The sequence below is a fragment of the Photinus pyralis genome, unplaced genomic scaffold (assembly GCF_008802855.1).
Source record: "Photinus pyralis isolate 1611_PpyrPB1 unplaced genomic scaffold, Ppyr1.3 Ppyr1.4_LG8, whole genome shotgun sequence".
NCBI lineage: Eukaryota > Metazoa > Arthropoda > Insecta > Coleoptera > Lampyridae > Photinus > Photinus pyralis.
In genome coordinates, this window is record NW_022170819.1 from 5337581 (window position 1) to 5356807 (window position 19227).

The window sequence follows — 19227 nt, forward strand, 5'->3', positions numbered from 1 at the left end:
TAACGCTGGGGGGGTCTGGAGGTATTCCCATACCCCCCAGTGTACCCAGGTTTTTCTGTCAGCTGTAGGTAAATGAAAATTGACTATTTCTATTCCATACACCCCGGTTCTCCACTCTTTACCAAAATGTGTAGTACCCTCTAGCTTAGTACTTACACCACATTTTTTAATCATCGGGGGATCTGATTTCCGAGTGAAATTCATTTTTTAGCAACCTTTAATATGTAAACAAACACATGTAAATGGTTTGTCTACAAAAATTAAGTCAAGACAATAACGTTCTATTAAAATTAATGTAATTAATATTGCTGTCTGCTTCTATCACATGGAGAGAGCGCATATCCTTCTCTTCCACACGGAACGATATACATGTTTCTCTCTCACGCGCTACTTAAAATTGCGACAACCGTACTGTTACGTGTGAAAGATAAGGACGCAGAGTGGTGTACGCACCAATGCAAGAGAGGGCGCACGCGCTCTCTCCAGGTGATAGAAGCAGACAGAAATATTAATTACATTAGTTTTAATTAAGGGTAGCATTACTTAATTTTTTTGGGCACCCATTTGCAATGTGTTTGTTTGCATATACGAAAAAATATATTTCACTCGGTAAACAGATGCGCGATGACATTGACAAGCGATTTGAGCGTATATGACTACTTTTAGGAGAGACAAGCGCATAATTTATACAGAGTTACTAAGTTCCATTTTTTAAAAACTGTTATTGTTAAATACATAGAGTGCGCCCATCAAATCGGAATGTTTTTGCACCTCCGTTTATTATTACATTCATTAAAAGTTTATGTAATAAATCCCTTGACGTTGGTGGATGCTACACCAATTCTTAAACCAACATTGTATCCTATGACTTTCAAAATCACGCGAGTCAGCCTCAGCGCCATACTTTGGCGGTTATCTAAGGATATAGCTCTGCTTGTTCTACCACTTAATCCCACTGTAACTTTAATTATATGCATTACATAATGATAAAAGCATCAATAAAAAACATTAACATGTCGCTTATCATTATATTCAATTTACTTGTACAAGAAGACCTTCAAATTAACAACATAAACATTGCATTGTAACGCATTGCAGTCTTAAGCGATATACAATTAACTATCACAATAAGTTAAATAATGTGACTTCCATTTACGATTCGAAGGGATTTAAATTTTTATCGTAATCGTCTTTGAAAGGGTTGGTCTCGTCCAGCTCCTCGTCCAGGAACGGATTCTTCGTTTCGTCGTACTCGGTCTCGAACGGATTTAATCCCGCTTCCGATTTTTGAGGTTTGGCACTATCGGCGTACTTTGCCTTTGTATTGTACTGACGTTCCCGTTGCCTGACGCGACCCTCTGGAGTGGAAGCTATCGGGATGCCGCCGCTTCGCTTGTTCTCCGCTTGACGCAGGCGCGCCTCCGCGCCAGGTCCGTACGTCTGCACCTCCAGCTAAATAATAACTTTTATTGAGCCATTCAAAACGCGTCATAATAGACCAAGAGATAACGACAGATTTTTGCTATGATTAGTAAATGTCTGTCACCGCAATTTTCTCTTTACATAGGTTAGAACTAGCGTGTAAACGTATACAGGGTGGTGACTTGCGTAACGCATCATAGGGATTTCAATGTACAATTCATAACATGCCATTATTGGCTCCCCAAATTATTTTAGAGCAAATTTTGTAGGAAAATTTTTTTTACGTCAATCAACCGTATTAGTTTTCAATTTTGCATGATAAAAACGGAAAATTGGAAAAATAAAACCCGCATCTTTTTCAATAATCTGCGATGCCATGGAATTTTCTGAGGAATTTTCTAAAACAAAAAGATATCCAGTTATCAATTACCAGCAGATCGAAATGGATTTTATGACCGACTTGGTTAATGTCTTCCAGTTAATGGTGACTTATTCGAACATTTATTGTACATTGTTATATTAGGAAACCGTTTGTAGTAATTTGGTCTTTCCTTATGTTGAATTCGCTGTTCTAAATATAATACTTTTATTTTTCATTTGCCTATTATATGTCAATTATATCTGTCATATGTGATATATGAAGCAGTCTATTACGCCCAAGGGCATAATGAGAGGGCATAATGGATTGTCATCTCATTATGCCCTCAAATGGCCTGTCAAATTGACTGACGGAGTTATATTATGTCATAAAAAAGATGCAACTTGATTCGTATGGAGCACTTTAATGTTGGGCAAACAATAATCATGACATTTGTAATGCATTCTTTGGAATGATGAAAAATAAAATGTTGTATGCACCTCAGGCATTACTCAATATTTAACCCTCGGGCGACTTACAATCCCTCGGGGCGGAGGCCCTCGGGCTCTGTCGCCCTCGGCATAAATATCGCCTTAATGCCCTTGATGCATAAATAACTATTTGATAGAATTTGATTTGTTTTTAGCAGACATTCCATGGCATGACGGATATTGGCGTAGATTTTGTATTATAAAATTCCATGGCATCACAGATTATTGAAAAATATGGGGGTTTTATTTTTCCAAGTTTCCGTCTTTATTATGCAAAAAATTGAAAACTAATACGGTTGATTGACGTAAAAATTTTTTTTTCCTTTGCCAATCAAAATTTTTTTGGCAATTTTTCAAAAATTACATAATATGTGCTACCAAGCGAATAGACAAGGAAAATCGTCTGTGAATGTGTTAGCGCCCTATTATTTTTCTTTCTAATATTATTTTAAAATTGATGGCAGATTAATAAACTTTTGTTTGTTGTGCTGTCAAAATTAAAAAAATTAAATGAAAGGAGAACTAACCGATAACAGACGTATGATATACGTTTACACGCTAGTTCTAACCTATGTACAAAGAAAATGTAATCATCGCAAAAAATCTGTCTTATCTCTCGGTCGATAAAGTGAATTCAACTTACCTTCGGCTGTGAGATGTTGATGTGATCGTAATTACGCGCAACCGTCGTCGGCGTGTCCGTGACGATGGTCACCTTTTTAAAAACGCCGCGACCGAAATACTCGGCCGCTACGGTGAAACCGTCGTGCACCTTCTCCAGCTGAGCGTGGAACGTCTCGTGCAAGTCCTTATTGTACTCCTGCGCCTTCAGCAGTTCGAGAAGGTTCTTGTTTTCGGGTACGCAGGCGGGACACTCGTTTTCGTTGTCCGAGAAGCTCTGAAAGCAGTGCTGGTGGTAGCTGTGCTGGCACAGGAAGTGAACGCTCGGTAGTTCCAGCTGGTGGTGGCAGGCGGCGCAGCGCGATCCCTGAATTACGCTCACGCCGTTCTTCAGCGATTCCAGTTGCTGCTTGAGTTTTTGCGTGTCGGACTGGTAATTGTTTGTCAGCTTGGTGTCGGTGCCCGTAATTTCGTTTTCATTTTTTAACTCGTTGATAATATAAGAACGTAGATGGGACAATTTTATGTCCGCGTCGCTTGTACCTATCGCCTCAATTATTATTTGAGGTGACAGCAACCGATCCTTCGCTATCACCTTCAGTATTTCCGGTAGCAATTCGGTCGATAAATTTTTCGATTCCCTAATGCACAGCCACAGCGCTTGAATCCACAGGGTCGGCTCTTGATGGCCAAACCGCCTACAGCAGGTCAGGACCGCGCTTGCGTCGCCATGCGAAAAATGATACCTAGAGAACGCGTTAAAACCGGCGGTGTTTTGCTGACACTTACCTCAAAATCTGCTGATATAATTTCTCCTCCTCGTACAAATACAGAACGCCGTCGCTAAACTTGTGCATATGACATATTACGAGCGCTTGTGATTTGTCGTACTTAATTTCGGAATTTTGCATCAGTTTTAAAATTTTCTGCCCGTACTTGCCCTTCTCGAGATCAACCTTCAAAGATGTCCAGACGTGCAGATAATGCTCAATTAGCGTGTCATACACCGGCGTGCTCAAAATACAACCGTCGGCAATTAGGTGTTCCAAAAAATCGACCAGAAACTCGGAGTTGTTTAGAAACAAGTGAATGTAGTCCTCAGGATCGGACCGTTGCGCTTGCGCCATTACCGCGTCCAAGTTCGTGGATTTCTCGGACGAGAAATTCGTACATAAACGCTTCAGAAATGCGGTACTTTCCAGTGGGGAGTATTGTATCAGTACTTGTCCGTATTTCTTCATGTAAACTTCGGCGTCTTCGAAGTCTAGCTCGGAAATGTATTCCAGCGCCTCCTTGTATCTTTGGTAATCTTCTATTTCGATCTTTATGTACAAGTCATGTTTTTTGTGCCTTTTTGCCATAGTCAACGCTTCTTGGGGGCTAGCCTAAACAAACAGAATCTGCATTGGAGCTGTAGGTGTAAAGGTAAAGAGCAAAATTTCCGATTATTGAACATCGTTCTGGATGTGACAATCTGGAGATTCTAAATCGTATTTTGTGCAGGAAATTCCACTGCACTTTTCGTATGGGTGCAGGTGGATTGATCTCCAGGGACAGAGACGTCTAATTGTGATTGGCGGTTTATGTGAAAATTCAAAAAGGAGGAGATTATTTTATGGTGGAAGTGGTGGATCCTTCAAATACGGAAAGAAAATAAAAACGAGGCTTTTTGGTGGTTTGAATGTGCACGTTTTTTGGCAGTCAGCCCTGTTTTGATGTGGAGACGCAATTAATCGTTATAGTTTGAGTGTTATTAAACCAAGCGGTTGTTGCATAGTGAAGCCTTTTGATAAGGTGTTTAAAAAAAGGTGTTATACCATCTGAAAAGCCACGAAATTTTCTCATCTAATTCTATAAGCCAGTTTTTTGTCATAAAAATTCAGTTTAATAAAAAAGAAGTTCTAAGTGCTCCCGAATATCGCAAAATTTTGACAACCAGATTTATTGAATTATTAAAACAATGTAGTAGATTCCTTTAGTTAATTGTCTGTCGAACGCCTGCGTGCGTGGTATGTATAACAGTCTCTCAAAACTTTTATTCTTTAAAAGTTGCTTAAAATGATCTAAAACGTTGATATTTGATGAAATTTTGACATGTCCATCTTGAAAAAATAGAATAGAAACAAATGAATTAAATGGTAACGTAATTTTTGTTGTAACTTTTTGACCAAGGTAAGCGAAAATCGTTATTTATGCAATAATTTCGGTTGATGCCCAATGTTTTACTTAGCTTCGGGTTATAGAATCTCTTGTATTTTGGGATCATCAACGAATTTCACAGTTTTTGACAGTTGAAAATCAGTTATTAAAAACCGGCAAGGTCGACACATACCTGTCGACAAACCTTAATGGCGATATCCACGTCGAAGTCGAGATCTCGATCCTTCAACAGTATAAACTCCTTCAAATTCTCCGGTTTGTTCAGTTTCGTGTAACAATTCAGCAGCAGCGTCGTATGATCCTCGGTGGCCTGCCCCTGCTTGTGTATAGTTTGCAGATAACTCGTGAGTTTCTCGATGTGCTGCGAGTCCAGGAACTTCCGTATGACGTAGCTCGGTTCCAGTCGACCGATCGTTTTCGCGTACTGCTCGATCGCGCCCCAGTAGTCGCCCTTCGTGTACAAGTGATCTCCGTACTGCCTGAAGATGTCCACCAGACCGTCGGCGTCGTACTGCTGCGATTTGGCGATGCGTATCGCGACGTCGTACAAGTTTTTCTTAAAGAGCAGCAGCAGTTTCGACTGTAAGTCTTTCTCGTCCAGATGGTACATGTTGTTGTTGCCGTCCAAAAGGTATAATCCGCCCCATTCGATTAAGACCGCCTTAATTTTCTCCATCGCCATCGAGAAGACGATGAACTTATTCTGAATGTCTAAAATGGTAAGCGAGTGACCTTGCGTGGAACTGCTGCCGCTCAAATTTTGTATGCTAGGTCTAGTGGGCGTCGATATTATAATTAAATAGCTGCGGAACCATTCCAGGAGCACCTTTTCGCCTTCCACGGCAAAGCAGGGACCGCGTCCGTCGCTGGTGTAGCAATAGATCGCCTGGAACGCAAACGTTAAATTTAATGCACTCGAACGTGCGGATAATTACATCGTTACGTGCCACCATGAAGTGACTTTCTTGTATTGACTCGGCGAGAACGCTACACCTTTTAGCACATCCGATCGTATCCAAGTTACACTACAAAGGTCGGTATTAAACTTAATTTGAACGCTCAGATCAGTCTGATGGGGAAACCACTCTCTAGGAATCGGTATTGCACATAATCTGATGATAGGCAGAGCGATCGAATGGCACTTATTTTTTCAAAGATCTATTAAGCTTCTTATTACAAAAAATAGGTACAGATACCACCCGCACACCTGCGTATGCGCGTTCTGGCCAAGAGCTTTTCAGCACTTTCTTTATGTCTAAGAATATGTGTACCAAAACCAAACCCTAGGCTATGATAATTTGAGCATCTCCTTCTGTTACCTCTGGTTTATTATTTTATTCATATTTCTGACAGTTTTTACATTATTACATTAACAACTATTCTCTGATCACTTTAAATAAGTCTTTCTGAGTGAATAATATTGACATTTTTCACGATCCCCTCCCCTAAATGTAACAGTTAATCGAATTAGATCTTAAGCCCTAACGTATGTTGAGAGCCCCAGTGCCATGTAATTGGAATGTTCTTATTCTGTATGGTGTCTGGTTAAACAAATAAATAAATAAATAAAATTCTTTAACAAATACAATCGTGCATCTTCTATTAACAAAAGAAAAATGATAAACATTACAATGTTTTTAGCGTATTTTTTTCAAAAATGCGCTAAAAACATTGTACTTTTTAAATTAATATTCGTTATGGCTGGCTGGCCGGCTGTCCGGATGAGATCTCAGCAACTACAATAGCTAGAGACTTCAAATTTTCACTAATAGCTTTCTCCTTTAGTGTAGATGTGCGGGCTCTAGTCTATTTTGAGTTGATTACTTGTGAGATCGATAATTTAAGAAAATCGATATGGTTTTTGGGAGGTGCTATAATTTTACCGTTAGATAGCGCTACCAGTATAAAAACTTTAAAGTCACTAAATATAGAAAGTACCGCAATCCATTGGGCTCGTGTGAGAGAGAACGCATGATTTTTGCCCAAAAATGCCGGAAGTTACCAGATTCTAGTAACTTTAATGTTAGGGATTGTTCCACCTGTTTGGAGATATCTGATATTTTTATAAAGCATGACAGTACTATGAAGTTAGGTTATAAAAAATGACAGCTATTCAGATTTTATTTGTCAATTTTTTTAAGTTGGCAGCAAATTTGCCCAAAAATGGCCGATGATTGCGGTACTTTCTAGTAGTGACATTAAAAAACTTAATTTACTTTATGATCTGTTTTACAAAATAAAGACGTACCCTCAATTGAAATTAAATAAAATTAATTATTTAACGCAGCCAAAATTCCTCGTGAGATCGATAATTTTAAACTTCGCTAATAAAATACTGACCTGTATTACCAAAAATGCGCTTTAATCATGGATATGCTGATTTACAACTTGTTTTAAAATTATTTCATTGGTGGATATATAATTTTAAATACCAGTTTTTCTAGTTAGCAAGACGAGATCATTACTTTCTATACAGGGTGTCCATTTTTCCGGTCCCACTATGGGGATCTCGCTTATTGTAAGAGATAGAAAGTTGGCTAAATGAGGGCAAAGTTACGAATTTTCGTGCTGGATAATAATCTGAAAAAATGTTTTTTCGTTTTTAATTTTTTCATAATAAACTACTAATTGTATTTCTCACCAAAACGTTACTTTTTTATGACGCCATTTTGGATTTTGTCATTAGTATCATCAGTATCACATTTTTCCTAAAAATACAATTTTCCATTTATTTACGAAACGTTATTTTGTTGTAAATAAAAATTTGACAGTTTGAGCCCATTTCAAATAGTGTCATTCGCGTTTGTGCTTAGGGTTGGCAGTTCTTCGGGTTTCACGCGGAGTTTTCGGGGTTCCCATTACATTCTACGGGCTGCTGGTTTACACAACATTCCTCCAGGCGCGCCATTTTGTAATTTTTTGCGAATCTAAGGGCGGCCCTACACGAGTCGCATTTTGCAGTTAAGGTAACCACAGAATTGTCGATTGTCAAAATCGGACTAGGTGATCCAATTTCGATTTAATACAGGTACATTTTTTCCCATTTGACCAATATTGCAGCTCGAATGGATTCTAAGATTATATTACAACTAGCAGACCCCGCGAACTTGGTACCGCCTTTAGGAAATCTCGTTTTTTGTATCGCTCGGTTTCGGCAGCTGCGCCGCCTCACCTCGCACACCCTGCGAACTATAAAATCACCTAGCGCTATGAAATATACTTTACGACCCATTCTCATACAGCGTTGCCCCTTTTTGTGACAAAAAAATCGCATTTGAAATTTTTGAAAAATCTTTTAAAATAACTGAGATATCATCGAAAAACTGAAAATATCGAATATCATTTTCCCTAGCTTAAACGCTCGGAAATAGACGATTCCCGTTAGCGTCATCTATGGCCACTTTCTTTCGGAGAATCTGTTGCCAGAATTTCCATATCATACTAGGCGTAGAAGCTACCGGCTACTACTTACTTTCTTATTTCTTATCGTCGCCATATTGAATTTTTACGGAATGAGATAAAGAACAAAAAAAGAAATTCATTGGAATGCATCGCCTTCATAGCCATGTTGATTCAGCAAGATCTAGTAATCGTGGATGATTTGTTAAGAACATTTGATTTTTAAATTTATGTAAAAGTATCGAGTGTTACACGTCATTATTTTTCTTTTTTTATCGTCTATCTCATTCCGTAAAAATCCAATATGGCGCGCATATGGAATACGAAAATGGTAGCCTGTATTATATCTTCTACATCTAGTGTGTTATGGAAATTCTGAACAGATTCAGATTCTCAGATAAAAAAGTGCCCATAGAAGGCTCAAATGCGTTTTTTTTAGTCACAAAAGTTGTTCCTATTTGACCTACACTGTATATCTTTCAACGATACGGAGATCCCAATGGTTAGAATTTGAAAATTCGCTCGCCTAAAATATACGGGGGGAAAATCAAAAAATTCTCAATGTCCAAATGATACAGACAAATGTTTGTGTTTCTATATCATTGTTGAGTAATCTGCCATTTTCAAAATAAGTATTCGGGGCCAGGTAAAAAATTAATGAACCTGATCTCATTTTTTTAATAGAACACCATATACATTTGAATCTAAAAAAGATAGAGTATCACATTCTCTTTTCCAAAATATTACACACCAGGGCTGACATTCAAAAAAGATTCAAGTGATTCAAAAAGATTAAAAAAATTGAAAGAAGTGGTTCAAGTGATTAAAAAAAACACAAATTTCAAAAAGTTTGTTGAATTTATATTTTAGATTAAAATATACTGGATGTTCTAATTAAAAAAATAAGGTTAGGTCCGATAACTTTTTTACCTGACCCTGTATACTAATTTTGAAAACAGCAGACAATCAAAGAAGCTTTTATCTCTTGTAGAAAATACAGGGTCATTCTGAAATTGGAAATTTCTTGATAACCGAGCGAATATTTGCAAATTTTGATTTTACCATTTTAAGTGTGATTCAAAAGAAGCACATGACTCCTATATTTTTCAAGAGCTTTTATTTGATGTGCTATTTTAGATTTGAAAGTCAGTTGTGGTGGGGATAGTCAGCAGTGGGGAACAAATGAAAATCGCCATCAAACATGTCCCCAAAGTGGGACCAGACCATTAGGAGTATTTTTTTTAAATCAAACTTATCAATTTTTGATCTTTGTTCAAGACACTTACTATGGTGGAGCAAAATTCTAATAGTGCTACATTATTCGATGATATTTTGTAATACCCTGTATTGTGAAATGTCAAAAGTAATGCAAAATAATTCTAAGCAATTCCGAACATGCGGTACATACATTCTTACGAGTGGTTTCCCCATAGGGTTAATCAGCACCTTTTGCTCGCGATCTTTATGTGTTACATTAAATACACACACTGAACTTTCGGTGCCGACAAACAATAACGTTGCGGAGGCAGTCGTTTTGAATGCCAATCCGGTCACGGTTGAGCTAACGTCACGTAACAGTTTCTGCTTCGAACCACGATCCCGTGTAATATCACCCCTGAAACATGTATCTCAAGTATTTCGGTTACGAGAACGAACAGGTAGATGGGACATATGTAGATTTTCCTTGGGAAAATTTTTTAAATGTAGTCTAACAGTTTTCACAAGGTGGCATATCTAGAACGAACAGTTTTTCAAAAGCTGTAGGCAGATTTCCATAAATATTCATAATATTTCTCAGAAAATGTTTCATCAAAGACGCTTCAGAGTTACCAAGAAGAGATTTCTTAAAATTTCAAACATTGAAAATGCTCTTGAAAGGGACTATTTCCAGGAAAAGATTATTTAATCTTCCAAAATGATCCCTTTCCCCCTTCTGAACAACTGTAATTTTTTTTAAATCTTCCTAGTCTTAAGAAATATGAATTAATCTACTCTAATAATGTAATTTCACTATTTTTATTGAAGTCCAAGTAATGTAAAATTCTCTCATACACTAAAAAATACTTGTGTCACACCCCATGCCTTTTAAGACTCAAGGGGCTGTTCCACATCTTTATAGTGCATTCGAGGATCTCATTTTGGGATACTTTTATACCTACAATGAGCCTACAGTGCGTAAAATTTAACTCTGAACATAATCTCCTGCATATAAAACTCCTTTGTTCAATTCTAAAATATACCGGGTGATCGAAAAGTAGTGCGGACAGTTTGAATTTCCCGTAAAACTAAAGATTTATAAAGTTGGTAACATACCAAATGTCATTTATGTAATAGCAGCGGTGGATCAATTTAATCACTAATGCATAAATAAACTACCTTCTAAACATGTTTGCCAATTCCTTAAGTAAAAAAACATTAAAAACTGTAAGCGCCCAATTTAAACTGTCTGCAGTTATTTTCGATCACCCGATACATGTTAAGGCATTGATACCCCTGACAGTTATGCAACCCAACTTACACACTAGATACAAATTCGGCCGATTTGTTTGGCAGATTCCGACATATCGAGTACAAAAAATCTACATATGGCTCATTTTACGTTTTTAGACCGTACCTATACAGTACAAGGGAGCCATCGGCAAACCCCACCGCCATTAGCTGCAAACCATCGTGCACACAGAGCGCAGTCGCCGCCACCGGTTTATTTCCAGGTATTGCTCTGCTAATCCGACAACAATGCGGCACTCCATGCTTGTTACGATTCGTATTCCAAACTTTAATCACCGGATTCACCCCGGCCTCGTCCTCCTAAACGAAACGGTAACAGCACACAGAAAAAACAACCCGCCGCTCACTTACACCGATGGTAATCAACAGAGTCGAGTTGCGCAAATGCTGGGCGAGAGTGACCCTCAGTTCGTAGCCGCGAAAAGTCGTAATCTCCCACGTGCGCGATACTAGATGTATCTGTCCGAGGGAGTCGCCCAGGACGATTTCGTTATTACCGCTCGTCGCGACGATTATCTCGGAGTCCTACGGTAAAACGGGCGGTTAACGGGGACCCGAACGTAAAGAGGCCTACTACCTTGAACAGATCGGAAATACGCCCCTTGTCGATGTTCGGCTTGACGTCGAAGAAATTGAACTTCCTCCACTAAAACGGAACAATTGAGTTTTAACGGAGTGTCGCAAACTGCAAACCGGTTTACCTCTAAAAAGGCCATGGTTTTTTATATCAATTTTTTGGGTTTATCATTGTTTATAAAAAGGACCTTTGGTTAATAACATTTAAAGGCGACGTTGCCAATTTTTTATGTGCGAAACTGTCAATAGTGTCAATACAGTACAGTACCAGTGGTGGAGTAGGTAAATTTGCAGCTCAGGGGGGCTTTTTATTTTTCCCCGTCGATTCATCTTTTTATTGTATACGAATTTTATAGTATAAAAGGCTGAATAATAATAGTAATAACACTGTGTGGAATTAAGTGGCTGTCAAGAATATTCCTTATAGAATGTTTGGAACACCAAGAACATTGACGAATAGAATGGTTGCGATGGACATTTTTTAGAATTTTGCAGAGGTTTTCAAAGCCTTTTCATTAAAAGGGTCTAGAAATCGCGAAAAATGGTCGAAATACATTGAAACCTGTAAAAAGCGCCTAAATACATCTAAAACCAAAAAACCTAAAAAAAATGCTCATAATAAAAGTTCTAAAAACCTTTATAGCGCCCTTGTAAGCACTTAGGAACACCTTTCAAGTGCTTCCCATAATCTTTTAAGTGTTTTTCGCAGTTCAACATACCTTTAGACCTTTCCTGGAGCCCTTTCTAATCTTTCCATTTCGTCCAGTTTTTTTAACAACGTCAGCTCTTTTTAATTTCGGCTCGGTCGCGGGCTCACGGGCTGTCTAGAACTGTAGAGCTTTTTTGGCACTTCCTAAAGTCGTATATTTCCTAGGAAAGATTTAGAAGGCGTTTGCTTTGTAAATTATTCGCGGGCTTTGGAGAAAGCGGACTTTAGAGGGCACTTGAATGCAATTTTTCAGAATCTTGTAAGCGTTTTTGCGACTTTCGAGAATTTACCAGGCTGTTTTCACCGCTTTCCAAAGTATTTTCTTAGCTTTCTAGATCTTTTCCAGAGCTAGAGAGCTAAAATAGGTTTACATTGCAATGGAACGCCTTTTAAAGGCATCCAACCTTTATGAGGAGTTTCTAGGTCCTTCCTAGAACCAGGCGAGTCTACAGTAGTCCAGAAAAGGGCCTCTAGCGAGAGCGCTTACGGTGGTCTCATCAGTAATTTCTTTCCAAATCGGTCCAACGCTTTTATGATCGTTTTATGCCCCTTTCAAAGCTTTTAGGCTTTATCAAAACTCTCTCGAAAACTCTAGAAGGTGCCTAGCATTTAAAGGCTTACTAAGAAGAAGCAATAGAATGTTTTCAGAGGTTCTTAGGCTTCCTCCAGAGTTTTAAATAGTCTTAACAGTGCATTCTGTTGCACTGTTGTTTAGGTGCTTTGGGAGCTCTCTTCAGGGGCGGACTGGGTCCTTACGGGCCAGATGGAATTGCATAGGTTACGGGCCATTAAAGTATTAGTGTAATGAAGATTGTGGGGGGGGGGGGGGAGTGGAGTTTTTCAACTCGAGTTCAAAGTTTGACACATGAGCGTAGCGAGTGTGTCAAAAAAACGAGAGTTGAAAAACACTTTCTTCTCAAGATTTACACATAATTTTTTTGTGAAACTACAATCAAAATTGAAAACTTATCATATGCAATCATGAAGTTTGACGCATAGCAATCTAGATAAGGGTATGTTTCAATTTTAAATGTCATTATTAAGATTAACGCAGCAATTGTTTTTACTTTCCCCACTAGAGAGGAAAATTGCATTTTCTTCACCCTTTTTAGAGACGAAAGTAGTTGTTTCTAAAGGCGTTTCAGTATTTTAAACGCGTTTCAGTAGTTTTTAAGTGCTTTTTAAGACACAGCTCACTAGATTCAAAGCGTGTAGATAAATGGATAAATCCACCAGATAGGCGTAAGTGCGATCAACGACAGTTTTTCACTTGTTTGATTTGTTCAATAAATATTTTTAAATATTCCAAAACAATTGTAAGGCGGGCGTAAACATATCTGCAGGGGCCTATAAAATGCCCACGGTAAGCAAACAGTCAAATCTTTCGTATAGTTGCTTATATTTGCGGAATGTATTTCACTTGTTTAAAATATCTCTCATTAAACAAAATATGATACTTCATAACTACATACTTACGTAAATGCTAATATCATTTACAGTGCTAATAAGCAACAATTAAGTGTTACGTTTGGCCCCGTGGCAAAACGTTAGCAGTTACGCCACTGCGCAGTGTGTGTGTATTATGTGTCCAATCAATAATTCAATTAAGTAAGCTCATAAGCGGATAGTTGCTTGTCCAAAAAATATTGTTGTTTAAATTTATGAAATTCTACAATATTTGTTGTTGGATTTATTGAATTTCGCCAATATTTTTTACAAAAAGTTGTATTTTCAAATTAAATGCGGGGTTGCCGCTGTGACTCACGGTTCACTAGCGGCATCTGACCGAACATCGCGTAGGTAATTTTTTAATGATACGCGCCATGTTTGTCAAATCCCGGTGTTAATTTGGCGGGACTCAAAACGAATTTACTGATTATTTATAGATTATTTCAATTTGAATTGGCCATTACCGCCAAAAATGGGTGATAAATGTGATCAAGGTACGTAGAAACGTTGAATACGCGGTTCTTATTCGTTAAAATCTTTTCACCTTAGAAACCTTTGATGAGGCCGTGGAGGAACGTGTTATTAACGAAGAATACAAAATATGGAAGAAAAACACCCCGTTTCTCTACGATCTTGTCATGACTCACGCCTTGGAGTGGCCCTCGTTAACCGCCCAGTGGTTGCCCGATGTAACACGACCGGAAGGTAAGGAGTACTCGATTCACCGCCTCATACTTGGCACACACACCTCGGACGAACAAAATCACCTTTTAATCGCCAGCGTACAGTTGCCGAACGAAGATGCTCAATTCGATGCCTCGCATTACGATAACGAAAAGGGCGAGTTTGGCGGCTTCGGTTCAGTGTCCGGCAAAATTGAGATCGAAATAAAAATTAACCACGAAGGCGAGGTCAACAGAGCACGATATATGCCGCAAAATCCCTGCGTGATTGCCACGAAAACACCTTCGAGCGATGTGCTCGTTTTTGATTACACCAAACATCCCAGTAAACCAGATCCCAGTGGCGAGTGCCATCCGGATTTACGTTTACGCGGACACCAAAAGGAGGGCTACGGTTTATCTTGGAATCCAAACCTCAACGGCTATTTATTATCGGCGAGTGACGATCACACCATCTGCCTGTGGGATATCAATGCGACACCAAAGGAGAATCGTATTATAGACGCAAAAACAATATTCACCGGACACACGGCGGTCGTCGAAGATGTCGCGTGGCACTTGCTTCACGAAAGCCTCTTCGGATCCGTCGCAGATGATCAAAAATTGATGATTTGGGATACCCGCTGCAATAACACCAGCAAACCCAGTCATACGGTGGACGCACACGCAGCCGAAGTGAACTGTTTGAGCTTCAACCCGTATTCGGAATTCATCCTCGCTACCGGTAGCGCCGACAAAACGGTAGCACTTTGGGATCTACGCAACCTAAAATTAAAATTGCACAGCTTCGAGTCGCACAAAGACGAAATTTTCCAAGTGCAATGGTCCCCGCACAACGAAACCATTCTGGCATCGTCCGGTACCGATCGGCGGCTGCACGTCTGGGACCTGAGCAAGATCGGCGAGGAGCAAACGCCCGAAGACGCAGAGGACGGTCCACCCGAGTTGCTATTCATTCATGGGGGACATACGGCAAAAATTTCAGGTAAACTAAAAGTATACAGGGTGTAGAAAAATCTTTCCAAACGAATTGAAGGTCCAAAATTTACTTTCGCAGCAACTATAACATACAAAGTTGAGACTAACAACTTTACCAAGGTTTTTTGGGTATGCTTTTTGGATTTTGTAAAAAAATGTTTAGAAATTCATACGCTAAAGAAAAATTGACAATCTACGAAAAATTGGTAACTTTGATCATAAAACTGATGCATTTTTTTTGCAAATGTCATTGTAACAGTAGGCGTAGAAACAGTAATTTTTGAAATCTGTTCTAAATTAAATGCCAGACCCTGATGATGAGTGACTAATTTATAGAATTGTACAGTGTGCCTGTTTTTTCGATCTTGAAGAGAGATATTTTTCCTTATGTGCTTTGTTTAAATTGTTAGAATTATTGCTAATAATTTTTTATAATTATTCTTATTAATTTTTGGCTTAGATTTCAGTTGGAATCCCAATGAGCCTTGGGTCATTTGCTCAGTATCGGAAGACAATATCATGCAAGTGTGGCAAATGGCCGAAAATATTTATAATGACGAGGAGCCCGATCTACAAGCATCCGATGTTGAAGCGACTGCTAATTGAATTACGTTTAGAATTACATTTTTGTACTTGTACACCTTCATTTATTCCTTAGATGTTTATGATAATTGATTTGTGTGTAAGTTAGCTTTATGATTAAGTAAATTTTGTGAATTTTGGAAAGTATTTTCTTATTGGACTTGTTATACCGTATGGCTCGATCACCAAACTACTTATAAAAAACAATACAGGGTGTCCCAGATCAAGTGGGTTTGCATGGGTAACTTGGAAGATTTGGTGATGGGTTTATTTAAATCGGGTTTTGTGTACTTGTTCAAAATCAGGGGCAATTCAGCTATTTTAAAAAATAAAACGACAACAAAAATTATAGAAGAGAGTTAAAATGAATGGTTTTTTAATCATAAATTATATTGCACTTTTGAAAAAAGGACAAAAAACAATTGTAAAAAGAAAGTTTGTATTCATATCCCAGCATAGTGTCGATAAACAATTGTAATATATTTTTGATTTTCTTATTGGTACAAGATCCCACATAAGACCAACCTTTGCTCATCTTGTTTACATAGTGAAATACATTTTTAGCAATCTTGCAAAGTCAAGACAATTGTTACTCTGAGGAGACTACCCTTAATTTAAAAAAATAATATTTATTGGTAAAATATGCTTACAAACATACTATAAATAAACATGAAATAACAAACTTAATTAAAAATTAAACTTAATAACAAAATTAATGTAATTAATATTTTTGTCTGCTTCTGTCACATGGAGAGAGCGCATGCGAACTCTTTTATTTGTTACTCAGTTGTAAACGTTGATTAACAATACAAAACGCAAACGGGTAAACGTCATGTTTAAACGCTACTGACTTGTAAAACTGACAGCTGACGTGTAAAAATTTTACAAGTTAGTAATCTAGTAATGTCATTGGCCAGAATTAATGCGAAGTCTCTGTTACATGGATAACATGATATTTTAGACTTTTCTTCAAGATCAATTTAAGAACTAATTATTTACGTTTACTATTGTTTATAAATGAGTAACAAATAAAATATTGTACATTATACGCCAAGTAATAGTTTTTACTGGCTCTAGGAGATGACAGGCTCGCCAGTCAACTTCTCCTATCGCCAGTAAAAACTCACTTACCTGGCTAATAATGTAAAATACTATTACATCGATGCATACAACACAAGCAGCTGTTCTGCTGCGTCCTCTTTCACGCGGAATAATACACGTTTCTCTCTCGCGCTACTTAAAACGCTGATTGAAAGTCAAATTGGCCTACACGTTTCATTGCCACTTTCTCTGTCTGTTCGAGTCCCTAACTACTAGAGTTTTCAAAATATTTAGTTCATTCTTTTTGAATTCGGTTGCTTACAGCTCTGGCACCAAGAAAAATCTTGACGATTAGTGTGCGCATGCGCTGCTTACGCAGTGCTAACTTTCGTATCTATAGATATGTTTTTGAAATTTAACTACAGGCGGTACTAGTAAAGGCAAACATATCTTGTATTGTAAAAACCAGATGTGCGCATGTGCAGACTACGCAATGCCAACTTTATAGACATTTTTTTGACACTTTAGCACTTATTCAATGGTAGTATAGAAAAACATAGCGCACATAGCTATGCATGGTAGTACTAGCCGAGCCCAATTTATTTCTTTCGAGCCGACCACTCTCTTTTTCGAGTTGAATCGAACTGCTTTCTCGCTTATCGAGCAGCTGATGGATTGAATTTTTGTTCCTTTTGACCAGCTGCTAGGGCTATTAGCGGGTCAAGTAAGTAGTTAATCATTATCTTTATTTGACTTCGGTAACTACATATCTACTTTTATCCTTTCTCAGCCTTTATATCTTACTGTAGATTTACCTCTTTAATAAACTCTTTTCCTACTTGGCATAGTTCTTGTACAGATTTATTGTTTATTCCTTTTTCTAATGCTTTCTCTCTCGTTTCAGGGCGATATGGAAGATTCAACTGGTAAGAGCCTCTTCCCCACACTTTGGGCATTGCAGGGCGGGATCTCCAACAAGTAGGTGTAAGTATATATATTTATTATTATTATTATTATCATCATATGCGGTATTATACTATATACTATGCGATCAAAAATGAGTTGCTGTGGAGTCACCTTTGGAATTTTTGTATGCATGGGAAATCGTACTTAACTTGAACTTGTGTGGTACTCGTTTGTGTAGGTATATCGTATATATACCTATCTGCGGTATTTAACGAAACACCACCTCCACCAAACAAAAAACTCCTTTCCGTATTTAGAAATAATGCGCCAATAAAAGCCTTGATAACGCCAACGTCGAAGCATCGCGCTCCCACTTTCGCCGAAAATAACACGCACAACTCAAATAAACTTTACGCAGTTACAAAAATTTTAAAAGGAAAAGTAACACTACAGAAAGACAAACTCAAATGAAATAAACCAATTCTGTGCTTATTCGTACAGGGTGTACATTGTTTTGGGCGTTAAATAACGTCAACATGCCGTTGTTTACACAACAATATACTAATACGTGTATGTTGCCCATTTATTGCTCAATCACCCCAATCTGTTGTAATTCGTAGCCATGTTCATTTGTGCTAGTCGAGGAATCAGGAGACAATTTTAATGTGCGTATACGGCCATACTTATCCGACTCCATTTAGCTATCTCTACTCTGCTGGAGTTCTGTTCTTGGGTTGGGGTAAATTTTATTCTTTTAAGGTACTTGATGCTTGTACCTACATTTGCAGTTAAGAAAATAATTTATTTTTAGTTAATTCATTGTTTATTTTTACACCTATATACAGGGTGCCCGTTATGTATGGATCTCCCTAAATGACGACTGCAGCATTCAGTTGTTTTTATTTCAGAAAACAAATGAGTAACGAAAAACAATTGAATTTTTTTAAATAGCAATGTACCCTTTCATTAAGCTCATTCGATTCAATGACGTATTATACATTATCATCCTTATTTTTGATTTAACTTTTTCGTGATAACATTGTATAGTTTCGTTTTGTCTTCAAGATTTAATAAGAAACGTACACGTTCATTTGTTATTTGTAGGATATCTAGATTAATATGTTACTGATGTAATTACTTAATGAGTTTTTAAATTTTTTGAAAAATTGTCTTGTATAAGGGTACTAACATGTTTCGTCATCGAAAAGAGAAAAAAATCTCTATCAAACGAAACGAGCGTAATAAAAAAGTACTTACATTGATATTAAAAAAATTCAATTGTTTTTGTTACTTTCGCCATTGGTTACAATTGAATTTGTTGCTCAACAGGCTTTCGTCTAGTGC

General features: G+C 37.8%; 2 protein-coding genes across 2 annotated transcripts; one reads left to right on the forward strand and one right to left on the reverse strand.

Annotated features, from left to right (window-relative positions):
* Positions 1-999: 999 nt before the first annotated feature.
* LOC116179620 (vacuolar protein sorting-associated protein 11 homolog) lies at positions 1000-11755 on the reverse strand. The gene is made up of 10 exons (XM_031499421.1): positions 11661-11755; positions 11537-11605; positions 11311-11484; positions 11066-11259; positions 9898-10066; positions 5988-6077; positions 5225-5938; positions 3682-4277; positions 2915-3638; positions 1000-1452 (listed from the first exon to the last, which is right to left on the reverse strand). Exons 1-10 carry the CDS (start codon positions 11673-11675, stop codon positions 1153-1155), a joined length of 3045 nt encoding a protein of 1014 aa, XP_031355281.1. The 5' UTR covers positions 11676-11755; the 3' UTR covers positions 1000-1152.
* A 2273-nt stretch (positions 11756-14028) lies between these two features.
* LOC116179621 (histone-binding protein RBBP4) lies at positions 14029-16080 on the forward strand. The gene is made up of 3 exons (XM_031499423.1): positions 14029-14187; positions 14243-15361; positions 15815-16080. The coding sequence occupies exons 1-3, from the start codon at positions 14166-14168 to the stop codon at positions 15958-15960; spliced, it is 1287 nt and encodes a 428-aa protein (XP_031355283.1). The 5' UTR covers positions 14029-14165; the 3' UTR covers positions 15961-16080.
* Positions 16081-19227: the final 3147 nt, after the last annotated feature.